The sequence below is a fragment of the Macaca thibetana genome, chromosome 1 (assembly GCF_024542745.1).
Source record: "Macaca thibetana thibetana isolate TM-01 chromosome 1, ASM2454274v1, whole genome shotgun sequence".
Lineage (NCBI taxonomy): Eukaryota > Metazoa > Chordata > Mammalia > Primates > Cercopithecidae > Macaca > Macaca thibetana.
This window is the reverse complement of record NC_065578.1, coordinates 125,294,075-125,307,342: the sequence shown is the minus strand read 5'-3', so window position 1 is coordinate 125,307,342 and position 13,268 is coordinate 125,294,075. Positions and strand designations below refer to the sequence as shown.

The 13,268-nt window shown below is 39.7% G+C and overlaps 3 protein-coding genes across 22 annotated transcripts in view; 1 reads left to right on the top strand and 2 right to left on the bottom strand.

Moving 5' to 3' along the window:
- The window catches only part of S100A1 (S100 calcium binding protein A1), a 1,186,348-nt gene that overhangs the window by 801,190 nt on the left and 371,890 nt on the right, over positions 1 to 13,268 (bottom strand). The gene's annotated exons all lie outside the window — the stretch shown is intronic.
- The window catches only part of S100A8 (S100 calcium binding protein A8), a 675,486-nt gene that overhangs the window by 568,319 nt on the left and 93,899 nt on the right, over positions 1 to 13,268 (top strand). The gene's annotated exons all lie outside the window — the stretch shown is intronic.
- On the bottom strand, positions 3,160 to 4,295 carry LCE6A (late cornified envelope 6A). The gene is made up of 2 exons (XM_050756469.1): positions 4,140 to 4,295; positions 3,160 to 3,646 (listed from the first exon to the last, which is right to left on the bottom strand). The coding sequence occupies exon 2, from the start codon at positions 3,623 to 3,625 to the stop codon at positions 3,383 to 3,385; it is 243 nt and encodes an 80-aa protein (XP_050612426.1). The 5' UTR covers positions 3,626 to 3,646; positions 4,140 to 4,295; the 3' UTR covers positions 3,160 to 3,382.

The window sequence follows — 13,268 nt, the reverse complement described above, 5'->3', positions numbered from 1 at the left end:
ATAAATTATGCTGCTATAAAGACACATGCACACGTATGTTTATTGCAGCACTATTCACAAGAGCGAAGACTTGGAATCAACCCAAATGTCCATCAGTGACAGACTGGATTAAGAAAATGTGGCACATATACACCATGGAATACTATGCAGCCATAAAAAGGATGAGTTTGTGTCCTTTGTAGGGACATGGATGCAGCTGGAAACCATCATTCTTAGCAAACTATCACAAGAACAGAAAACCAAACACCGCATGTTCTCACTCATAGGTGGGAACTGAACAATGAGATCACTTGGACTCAGGAAGGGGAACATCACACACCGGGGCCTATCATGGGGAGGGGGGAGGGGGGAGGGATTGCATTGGGAGTTATACTTGATGTAAATGACGAGTTGATGGGTGCAGCACACCAACATGGCACAAGTATACATATGTAACAAACCTGCACGTTATGCACATGTACCCTACAACTTAAAGTATAATAATAATAAATAAATTTAAAAAAAAAACATGCATTATCTCACATACTTACCTTTTTTTGTGATGAGAATGCTTAAAAATACATATATAAATCATAAAATATATATAGATTTACAGGACATTTTGTATAAAATATAAAGTCTATATTTTTCATCACTTTTTACTATAAAACAAAGTACAACATACATATAGTATTAAAATGAAGCCATACTAAAGCCATATAAAAAAGTCATTGACATTTCTGATGTACAGGCATATTTTAGGAATTGTGAAGATGCCAAATACAGCCTTTATAAAGAAAAACAATAATCAAATCCTTAGTTTATTTTCATTGCAGTAATTTTGAAATCAGTTTGACACAGACTAACCAGTGTATCTGTAGAATAACACATGGGTTGAACACTTAGCACAGGGAATTGAAGTACTAACTAGACAAAGTTGAATAGGCCAGAATAGTAAGGAATATTCTTGTTAAAGAAAAATAGTTTCTGTAAAACCTTTTTAAAAAACTGTCATTTGGTAAATGCCTGTCTTCAATAAAGAGCAGAAATTAAAAGTAGAAAAAAAGATGTTCTTACACATTGAGCTTTACCCAATCAACTCGGCATTGATATTTTGTATTTTTCCTAGGGAATAATGGGATTCTTTCCAAAAATCTCTCATGCAAATATATTGAAAATCATTATTTAAAAATATATCAGTTAGATACAAAATTTCACACAATGGTATATCAATATTCATAAGATATTGCTTCATACAATATAAAGCACTCTTTTTTTCCTCAAAAGAGGAAGACCTCTAAATTTTCTTCAAAGTATAGATTTTATGATGGTAAAAAGGTGGACATCTGTCAAGTTTCTTAGGAAGTGTCTCTTCTCAAAAAGTGGACTTTTTCTACTATAAACTGGAGCAGTCCTTTAACCTAGTACTCACTTTTGCTCTCGAACAAAAGAAATCTACCATAATTAATTTCTTAAGTGGAGTAATTTTTATTGCTCCCAAAATGCAGTCTTGCTGAAGAGTCTGAAAAAGTCTTCATAGTTTTGCGAATTTATTCCAATTCTAAAAACTTATTCTAAGAAAATTAAGAATAACTATCAATAGGAGTGATTATTTTAAATTACACTTGACAGCAAGTGTGAAAACAACATAAATGCCCAGTATTGGAGAACCAGTTATGCAGACCGTGATGTGTATGTGAATATCATGTGTTGATCAGTATTTACTAGGATGGAAGAGTATTGACAATGACTCTTGTTCAATTTTACCATTTACTTAACAGTAAAAAAAAATGTAGGTTATAAAATATTCTGTAATTAACCCATTTTGTGATGTTTAAAGGTTTGCAAATACATCTATGAAATGATTAGCCATGGTTATTTTTAGGTGATGGGATTTTTAGGTTGGTCTTAGTCATCTTCCTTAAGCTTATCTCCATTAACAAATCTTTATACAAGTGTGTGTCATTTGTTTAATGAGAAAAATCATGCATATGAAATTATAATTATATATAATCATGATGCATTTCTACATACAGATGTGTGTCATCACAAAAGTAACATCATGTCCTAGCAATGAGGAGAATTACTAAGCTCTGGAAATGAGAATCCTACATACTGGATATTACAGGTTGAAATTCTGTTCTGAGCCTGATCAATATAATCTATTGGGTTGGGCATTTGGTTAATAAAAAGAAATGCTTTTAATGTCCCACCAAAAATGTAGATCAGCAAAAAATATTTGCCTAAACTTATATTTATATGATTCATAGTTGAGCTTCAAGTCCCCTTCAAGCCTGTGTAATTTATGTCATGCTCCCCTCATCTCAGACTACTAGACCTGGGGCTTGGGCCCAGATTTTTCCCAGAGGTACGATCTTCTGGTAGCTGGTGTTTGATACCTAAAGCTCAGTAAACTCAGCTGGTTTGAATTATCATGGAGACTTGGGGTTATGAACTGTGTCACATCTCTCATCTCATACCTGGCACTCCAGTCACATTGAAATTCACACCATTGGCAAGTACCGCCCTTGTTATGCATTTGTTTATGCTGGATCGTCCACCTGGATGAACTTTCCTCCTCACTCCACCTCCTAGCACCGAAGTCTGCCATCTTTAGAGGTCTTGTTTAAATGCTTCCTGCCCCAGGGAGCTTCTTCTCCCCACTCCCAAGTGGGATACTCTCTTTCCTTCCAAAGCCTGGGAAACCACCTTTGATCCACACCGTCGGAATGGGTCTCCTCTGTCTGCTGTCTTTGTCCCAAGGTACTTTTTAAATTTCTGCTTTAAGTTATTTTGAACACAAATTGAGAGATAAAAATGAGTAAGTTAATCAGCTTAAAATGATATTTACTAATCCACTCTCCATTGCCTCTCCTACTGGATTATAAGCTTTCTAGAGCAGGGACAAATTTCCCACTTACATTTGTAAACACAGAGGTCAGTACACAGTAGGTGCTCAATATATGTTTATTGTAGTCTTTGGTGCTAGAATCATGCAATGACATGGGTTGATGGCTGTGAGGCTGCTGGAAACTGCGGCATAAATCCCAAAAACATCTGCTTCTTTAAAATACCATCAGCTGCCTTAAGAGGAAGGAGGAGAAGCACCGTGCACTTGGGTTGAGGCAGGGGTCTCAGCACATCTGAGCAGGGGTCTCAAGAACTCACAGAAGTCAGGGCTCCAAGTAAAGCAGCTTTATTGTTGCTGTGCTGAAGGGGCAAGTGGACGAGAGCAGCAGCAGCGTGGCTCAGCCTAGTTCTCGCCTCTCTGGAGCTGGGGATCAGGAAGTGTTTCTCAGCCCAAATGAGAGGTTGAGGGCCTGGCTTTCCAAGGGGAAATTACATATACCCAAAGTGGGGGTAGGGAAAGAGCAACTGCACCTGTGCCTCAACTCTTCTGGGCTCAGTCGCCTTCACACTCTTCCTCTTTGCAGTGGTAGGTTGTGCCCCCACTTAGGCAGCGCGGCTTTCGACGAGCCCTCCTGGGCTTCTGAACCTCAGGCCTTTGGGAACTGGAATGACAGCCTTCTGAATGGGGAGCACCACAAGGAGTCGAGCAGGGAGCCAGGCAGGGGTTTGATCTTTGGGGAGGGGAGCATTTGGCAACATTTGGAGGCTTCCAAGATTGCTGCTTCTGCTGTGACATTGCTTGGCTACCAGGTCGAATCTGGAAGAAAAATAGTTATTTCAGGGACCCAGGCAGCTTGTGCTTCTGTTTCTCTCCTCTATGAGCTGGAGCTGTCAAAAACGGAGTCCAGCATTTGCAACCCACTGAACTCCATCTCAGGAGGAGAAAAACAGACTTGAAAGGACTAAATATTTGGGGAGTAAATCTTCCCAGGGGACTCACTTACTAATAACCATGTTGATGATATATGCTTCCTTTAAAAAAAAAAAAAAAAGACAAATTGTACTTAGTTGAGCTGACAGTTTGCTTTTCCCAGCCCAATGTCCTCCTAGTCAAATGCAAAGGAGAGCCAAGTCTCTGCTCTTTCTTTACTCAGTCTTATTCTGTCCCCAAACTCCTAAATCTGACGGTCCCATCTCTGCTTTTCTGGCCCTCTAACTTCTATGGCTTTCTCTCATGTTAGACGATTTGGGGTCTTTCTTTTGCTGGGATCCTCTTCCCTTCCCTTCTTTCTACCCCAAGCATCTCCTACCTGGCTTTTCAGCTCCCTGGGAAGAGACAAGAGGAGAGATCAGTACTGCCTTAGCAGGACTTGAGCTACATCCAAGTGTCTCTTCAGCCAGAAGTAGCCTTACCCTAGTGGAAGATGTGTGGACAAGTTATCCCAGGAGGAGTCTGGAGGCCTTGTGTTTCCAGGAAGTAAGAGGCTCTTTTATATATCCTCCAGCTGAAGCCTCCAGACCACATGTCATTGGAGGACAGCCATGGGGCAGATGATTGATCTGGATATTTCACAATTCCCAGTGCGAGACTTTCCCCACCCAAGACCTACATGTAGCTGGGATAGGGTTCAAAGGCATCTGCAGGTGAGTAAGTGAGCAGAAAGCTGGGGCCTTCAGGTTGGCCTACATAGAAGTGGGTACACTGGCTAAGTCTGGATGATGTCTTTGGGGGTTTGGGCGGGTTGCAGCTGCTGTTGAATTCTATGTAGAATTGAAGGGAAAAATCGGGTTCAACAACCCCCAGGGTCTGAGGAAGACCCTCCTTGTCTACTTCCCACCCATCATCCATGACTGTCAGCATCCCATTCCGTGTCATCACCTCTGTGGAGATTGGCCCAGTGCTCCAACTACATCTGAGTCCTTCATCCTCTGACCTTTATAGCTATATCTCAAAGCCTTTACTATTGCTTTGGGTCACGTGACCAAGATACATATCCTATTTCATCTGTTAAACTGTTATTTGATGACAGGGACCTTGCCTTTATCACTTCTGCATTCCTAGAGCCTGATGTTGTCCCTGACACAAAGAAAAATGCTCATTAGTATTTGTTGAATGAAACAGTCTATGAGCCATTAGAAAAGACTTTGTGTTTCAGGAGAAAAAAAATAGGAAGAAAATAAAGCCCAACTCATTTTGTTTTGGGGATCAGACCTTGACTTCTTGTTTCCATCATTCTCCCCTAAGGCATTTGTGAACACCCTTTCCTAAATACTACAGGGAACTCTGTGCATGGACCTCACCTTACACAATAGGCTGAGCAGAGGGTGGAAAGTAAAACCTTCACACACCTGCTGTCTCTTAAATGCAAAAGGGGAGCTCTTCTTGGAATTATCAAGGGACATTCTGGAAAAGCCTTCCACAGAGTGAAAAGTTCTTCACTTTTCATGAAAACTGAGATCATCATGTTTTGGCAGTGCTTAAATTGGGAACATTCTCATCTAAATACAGTTCCTTACCTCTGGATGCTTCCATCACAGAATTGCTCCTGGTGTGCACAGCTAAGTTAAAAGGCACTGATGGAACTCCCTGCTGCTCAAGACTGAGCCTCACCTGCCTCTGTATTCCTGATGCCTGACACATAGTAGCTATTCAGGAAACAGTTGGGTAAATAAAAAGATGAGCAATTACAAGGAACATTCTGACAGTAGGGGCAGTCCTCAAAGTACTTCAGATCATGTATAGGACAAAGGCGAGTAGGTTTGGGGTATGGGAGACGGTATGAAGACCAGGGTGGGAAATAGGACAAGGCCAGAAAAGGAGCAGATGTTGGATCCCAAAATCCAGCAGGGCAGGATCATCAGGTCTCAATTGCTTCATCTGGGAAAGCTTTGAGATGCAGTTTGGATGGAGAAAGAGAAGATCTTTGTGAGTGAAAGAGCAGGTGGGAGAATGGTATGAAATCTCGCTCACCCTGTTAGAGTAGAGCCCTGGAGAGAGAGTGCCTGATTTAGACAGCCTCAGGGAAAGACCCCATCTTCCTTTACTTCCTTCTCCTCCTTCTCTCTCCTTCTCTTTCTCCTCTTTTCTTCCCTCAGACACCAGAAATAACTCTGATTGCACCTCAGAAGTGCTTCCCTTGCACTAAGCGTTAGTAGGAAGGCAAAGTAACTTTGGTCTCAATGCACCAGTTGCTCCTTTTCCCCACCCAAGACCTGCACCACTTAAACACATGCTTCAGAGACCTCACACATCACAATGCATTTCTTTGAGGCTAACTAGCAAGTACCCAACTCTTACTGTCTCTACCTAGGGCTGAGGGTTCTTTCTGGGGGCCCTACCCTAGGCAAACTACACTTCCTGCCTCCTCTATATCTCTCCCAGACCACCTCCCATAATAAATTGCCCACAAAAATTTCTAAGCCCCCTCCTTTTCAGTACAGTGAATTTCATCACATATAGGATGGTGTGTGTTCAGCATCTAGATTTGCCTAGCTCATAAAGTGAGCCCGTTTGAGGCCCCTCAGCTGCACTGTCTTCCAGATAGGCTTACAAGTCCAGCCCGTTTTAAATCAGGACCACAGAAATGTAATGTTCTTATTCTAATCCCACTCCACTTCTCTTCCTGGTTCAGATTGTGTCTATGAGTATAATTCTGTGATTTGATATTTATTAAGTCCCAACTATGTACTGGATATAAGAAAGAATAAGATGTCTATATCATGTTTCAAAGCTTTCACTCTAGAGAGAATACAGACAAATTAATAGGTAACACAAGATTGTAAGTGAAAGATGGGTAAATAGGCTAATTGTAGTTGTAGCTTGAGAACAGAACTAGTCCTTTTAAATGTACCAAATTAGAATGGTAGTTTCTCAAGTGATGTGGCTCCCACCATTATCAGAGTCCCAACCTGGTCTGAAGACAGGAGCCCGTCTCTGAAAATAATCCCATCTCATTCCTGGTCTCTATTCATGAGACTGTTTCTCTGAGCAGCAGATATCTTCAGGTCCCCAGCCTCAAATGAAGTTGCTCGGCTTCCCAAGTATCTGGGTTTCTCTTCAGTCAATTTCTTTCAGATATCCCAAATCATTTGGCTATTCCTGAAGTAACTCCTCAAATATATTTTTAAAATCTCTTTTATTTTGCTTTATGTTTTTAATGAATAATTGCCCTGTTAAATGTTCTTCCAGAACACTCTGATGTCTTCAGGGTGTTCTGGCTAAATTCCTTTAGCCAGCATTCAAGTCCCTGTGTATACTTGAACCTATCCCATCACTTTATGCTTAACTTCTGGAACTTCCTTTCATTATGTTCCTCCTCTGCTGAATGGATGGATTTATTGTATGGTGAACTGGCTTTTATCCTGTCTGATGTCTGTCTGTCTCTCCCTCTCTTTCTTCCTCCCTTTCCCTCTCTGTATCTTTGTCTTCCTCCTTTTATTTACTCAGCCTGCCTTCCTTTTCTTTCTTTCTTTCTTTCTTTCTTTCTTTCTTTCTTTCTTTCTTTCTTTCTTTCTTTCTTTCTTTCTTTCTTTCTTTCTTTCTCTTTCTTTCTTTTTCTTTCTTTCTTTCTCTTTCTTTCTTTCTCTTTCTTTCTTTCTTTTCTTTCTCTCTCTTTCTTTTCTCTCCCTTCCTTTCTTTCCTTCCTTTCTTCCTTCCTTTCTTTCTTTCTTTCTTTCTTTCTTTCTTTCTTTCTTTCTTTCTTTCTTTCTTTCTTTTCTTTCTTTCTTTCTTTCTTTCTTTCTTTTTTTTCCTTCCTTCCTTCCTCTTTCTTTTTCTTTCTTTCTTTCTTTCTTTCTTTCTTTCTTTCTTTCTTTCTTTCTTTCTTTCTTTCTTTCTTTCTTTCTTTCTTTCTTTCTTTCTTTCTTTCTTTCTTTCTTTCCCTTTCTTTCTTTCTGTCTTACTTCTTGTCTTTCTTGGTTCCTCTTCAGAGAATACTTCTGAGTGCCAGTCTAAATCTCATGTTCTCTGTAATGGATTTCTAGACAATGCCTGGCTGAAAAAATCTTTCAGAGTATTTATTTCTTATTATACATATAATTTATTATCATAAACAATTGTACTTGTATGTGATATTATTAATGCCTTGAACATGGGGCTGTGACCTGTATATCTCATATCTCATTTGAGTTTACACAATGGTTCATTACAGTTACCAGTTATTAGGTTTGTTAATTATTAAGTTTTTTAAAATCCCCATCACAGACATTTGCAAAGAACTTTAGTTTACAGAATGCTTTTCAAATGTTATGTACTGAGTCAGTTAATTCTGATGAAATATAGACTCCAGCCATGACAAAATCAGACACTTACGGTGAGGTTGGGATTATCCACATCACACTGTGGACACTTCAACTATATTTCCCGAACACTATTGTATATTTTTACTTAGACTGTGCCGAAGGGTTTAGTTTGAGGAGCGTGTTCAAGAAATCTATATCATGTTTTCTACAGGCACTTCTTATTTTAGAACCCAGTCCTGCTCATGTTTTGTTAGGAAGAAGGGTCAAGAGATCTGGTCCTACCTTTTTCCTCCAGGTAGGATGGTATCCAAACCACCAATTATCCCAAATTGTACTCAAGACTATAATATCACGAGAACTGGCTTGTTAATCTAGGCCAAGCTTGTTCAACTCCTGTGGGCCCCATGTGACCCAGGACGCCTTTGAATGCAACCCATCACAAATTTGTAAATCTTCTTAAAACATTATGAAACTTTTTGTGATTTTTTTTTTTCGGAGTCTTGCTTTGTGGCCCAGGCTGGAGTGCAGTGTAGTGATCTCCGCTCACTGCAAGCTCTGCCTCCCGGGTTCACGCCATTCTCCTGCCTCAGCCTCCCAAGTAGCTGGGACTACAGGTGCCCGCCACCATACCTGGCTAATTTTTTGTATTTTTAGTAGAGACGGGGTTTCACCGTGTTAGCCAGGATGGTCTCGATCTCCTGACCTCGTGATCCACCTGCCTTGGCCTCCCAAAGTGCTGGGATTACAGGCGTAAGCCACTATACCTGGCCTGTGATTTCTTTTTTTTTTTTTTTTTTTTTTTTTTTGCCCATCATCTATTGTTAGTATTAATGTGTTTTATGTGTGGCCTAAGACAATTTTTCTTCTTCCAGTGTGGCCCAAGGAAGTCAAAAGATTGGATGCCCCTGATGTAGACCTTTGGGTATAAGTGGTTTAGTTTCCATTTCAATAGAATAAATTGTCATTGGCAAAAGAAGAGCTTACTGTAGGGTTTTCTTCATGAGACGAGTAAGTCTCTTTTTTCTCTTTCTCACCATCCAAAGAAAGAGAAGAGAAAGCTTCTAAGACTTAGAAGAAAATAGTTAAAACTGTGTCCACAGTTTAGGTTGTTCACAACTCTATATTTAAAAACTTTTAGAGACTAAATTATAAAGGAAATCTATAAATACATAAAATCTCAATTCAGAGTATTTTTTAAAAGCCTTATAGAAAACCTAAGACAATTTAAATAAAAAATCCCTTTAGGGAGGACTTTCAGAACAATGGCATGAAGAACTCCCTGGACCCTTCTCCTAGCAAAACAATTAAGACTTGAAAAGTAATTTTGCAATTGTCCTTTGCAAATTATCCTAAGGGTATACAGCAAATTAAAACACTTTTATTCAAGAAAATCTACTAAATCATAGTAACAATAGCAAGAGTCTGTGGTACTTGAATCACTACTTGCACCCTCCCTAATCTCTTCTAGCTGGGCATGATGGTAACTCCACTCTTAGAAGATGCAATCAATGAGATAAGGCTCTATCCCCTTTTAGCTCCAAATTGTGGCCTCTAGTGTCTTCCTGTGATGGGGAGGCTGCCAACATTTCTTACACCTCTTTCCCTAGTTCTGTGGTACAGAGACTAAATTTCAGGAGGGTGACTCTAAGAGATTGGGGGCTTTCTTACTCTGCCATCTCCCACTCATGGGGCAGGCAGTCACTCTACCTCAGGTGCAGCAGGGCAAGAATATTGCGACACCAAAGGCCTTTGTCCCAGCTCACTTGTAGGATGGAGGATCAATGGTGGGAGAAGCAATCCAAGAAGAATAGTAGTTGCCACCCCATTAAAGTGCTCTGCTCATTAATCAGCAGTGAGCTCCAGGAGATATTTGCCCTCAGCTCAAAAGCAGTGGCTAAGAGAATTTGTCCAGGGAAGAGGAAGGCCAGAACACCCAGAGAACTCCAAGGTTCTCACCAAAGGAACTGACTATGTTTGGAAAAGAGTGTGGGGACAGCCTAAAGGCACTTTGGTAAATAGGAGAGACTTTGTTGGCAAGCATTTAAGAGGAGGCTGTTGAGTCATAAGAGCAATACGCTAAACCATAGGGCAGTTTGTTTACCAGAGAAAACCAAGGAAAGTGAGAGCTAAGTAGAGTCTTCCTGGGTTTAGAACAAATTGCAAACCTGGCCTCAAACACTACCCTTGCAAAGGGGCCTAGACTCAATCAGCTTCAATTATGAAGCAATTTATGTTCCACGACATTATCAAAAATAATAAAGCAATCTGTCAGCAATTAGTGAAGCCTAACAGTTGTGTGTGATGCCAACAGAGAGAGCTTAACAGAGAAATCATCGAAGAGACAACCAAAGAGAGTTCTGCTAAACCTACTGTCATTCAAGGTAACTGTGAGCAAGCCCGGAGTTGAGTCCCCTGAGGAGTGACATCAGAGACATCACACTTGGGGAGAAATAGACTATACTAATACAGTCTATCTAAATATTCAAACAAATAAACAAGCAACAGCACACCTTGAAGGGAGAGGAGGACCATTACACAGAGTTGCTACATTCTAATATCTAAAATAACCACTTTTAAAGAAAAAACATATGATACATGCAAATAAACTGGAAAGTATGACCCTTACGCAGGAAAAGAAGCAATAAACAGAAACTTCCTGGGAGAGGGCCCAAAGGTTGGACTTAATAAACGAAAATTCCTAAGTAGCCATTGTAACCACTTTTAAAGAATTACAGGAAAATATAGTTAAATAAGTAAAGGAAGGTATGGTAATGTTTATAAAATAAATAATGTCAATAAACAGGTAGAAAATTTTTAAAGAATTAACTTCAAATTCTACAGTTGAAAAGTAAAATAATTGAAATGAAAAATTCAACAATATATTGAACTGTCAGAAGTCTGAATCAGCAAATGAGATAGATCAATAGCAATTAAGCAATCTAAATAACACTGAGAAGAAAGTAATGACGAAAAGTAGGCAGAGCCTCAAAAAACTTTGGGATATATACGCACCAACATATGTGTAATAGGAGTACAAGAAGGAGTAGATAGAGAAAAGGAACAGAAAATGAAAAAAATACAAAAATAATGATGTAAAATGTACTAAATTTGATGAAAAACAATCTATTCATTTAATAGGATCAAGAAACTCAAAGTATGAGACACACAAAAAGATGCACATTTAGAGACATCAGAGTAAAAGTATTGGGGAATAATGGCATAGAGAAACTCCTGAAAACAGTGAAAGAAAAATGACTCGTCACTTACAAGGAAATCTCGATAATATTTATAGCTTATTTTTAATCAGTGGAAGCCAGAGGCATTGGAATGGCATTTTCAAAATGCTGAGAAGAAAAACAAAAAACAAGAATCAAAACAAAACTGTCAACTAAAGCTATACACAAAGAACAATGGAAGCGAGTTGAGTGTCAAAAATAAACTATAAATTGATGGTTAAAGATTTTTTGACAAGGGTGCCAAAAATTTGACTGTTTCACTGAGGAAGCAACAGTCTTTCAACAAATAATGCTAGCGCAACTGGAAAACCACAAGCAAAATGATAAAATTGACCCTTATCTTATAACATTACAAACATTTAACTCAAAATGGATCAAGAACAGAACTGAGGGGCTAAAACAATAAAAGTTATAGAAGAAAATATACAAGAAAATCTTTATGACCTTATGGGAAAACACAGTCTTGGCTTTCATGGAACTCTGGTCTCAGATGGCTACATAGCACCTGACCTTAGGGAGCACGCAGTCCAAGTTGGGAGAGAGAAACCTGGACCTTAGCATGTGTCTGGTCGCAACTGGAACATTATTTCCTTTCTGGGGAATGGTATCATCTGTCACTTTGGCCACCAATCAGCTCCATATTCATTAATATGCTAGTTGAATTCTTTGGAGGGGTCACCCAATATGTGCAGTGCTTGAGCTCCTTCTTGTTACTGAAGCAAAAGGGAATATATCCCTATCTAGTCTCCCGGAATAGTCAAGAAGCAGATACATGGCAGAGAATCAGTGTACTGGATGTCCCTCAGGTGACTGACCAAAGCCACAGGGACATCTAGAGGTCGTATTAATCACAGCATTTGTGAGGTGCACATCAGATTATTCCTACATGTTCTTGCTGTCTGATTTGCCAGACACCAGGGGTTTTCAAGATTAAAAAAATCAGTGCAGGGTATTGCCCACTTATCTAGTTCATAGTAAAATTATTGAGGCATAATACACACAAAAACAATTGAAAAAACAATTATTCAATCCCGTGTAAAATTTGTAATTGAAAAAACATTGATGAAAAATCAGGACTTCTTTACAAAATATAGAGATGAAATGTTTGACTGGAAAGATTGGACTGGGGACTCTGGGAGAGAAAAGAAAGACATTGATTTTTAACATACTGACTCCTTTTCTATGGATTTTTAAGTTTTGTCAAATCACATTTACCACATGTTCTATGCATACTTATAGTTAGAATAGTCTAAGATTCATGGTCTATTTGAAGAAAGTTTATGTATAATTTTCTATTTTTTTTTTTTTTACTGAAAGAGAATGAAATTTGGGAGTGAGTGGGCAGTATTGTAAAGGTGAGGAGGGGTAGATGGATGAAAGGATGGAGTGCACTTCTGTCTCCCTGCCACACCCTGGAGACTGAGTAGCACCCTGAAGAAAGTCCAAAGCGCAAGGCTCTGTGTTCCTGAAACACCAGGAGGGTGGGCACAGGCAGAGCCATGTAGTGATTCCTCTGACATAAGGTGTCAGAGTAGGAGCCAGAGATGTTTTTCTCTCCCCTCCTCCCTACCTTTAGCCATGTGACTAGCACATCTTTGGTTTCCAAAGCTTCCAGGCAGCAGGAAATTAGAGAGCAGTGAAAAAAATATTGGAGACACAAACAGGCAAGGAACAGTCCAGAATAAGTGGCAAGAAGATCTTTTGCTTTATTATTTCACTTGAGGCTGCAGGAAATGAGCTGGAGAGTGAATTTGTGGTTTGGGATCCCAGAGTAGACAACACAGTTGGTGTCAGGGGCAGCAGATAGGTTTGTGGGCGAAGAATCAAGTTTCTGGATCCCAAGGCAGAGGGATCCTCTAGGCCAGAGCTCAGAGCCTTCACGGGGACATCTCAGCCACTCTTGCAGGCCCAGGAGGAGAAAGGTAAGCAGGAAATATTTGACCACTCATTTCACCCAACTCT

What these genes read in the sequence shown, in the direction of transcription:
- LCE6A (XM_050756469.1), bottom strand. Translation starts at nt 3,625, where the DNA reads ATGTCACAGCAGAAGCAGCAATCTTGGAAGCCTCCAAATGTTGCCAAA.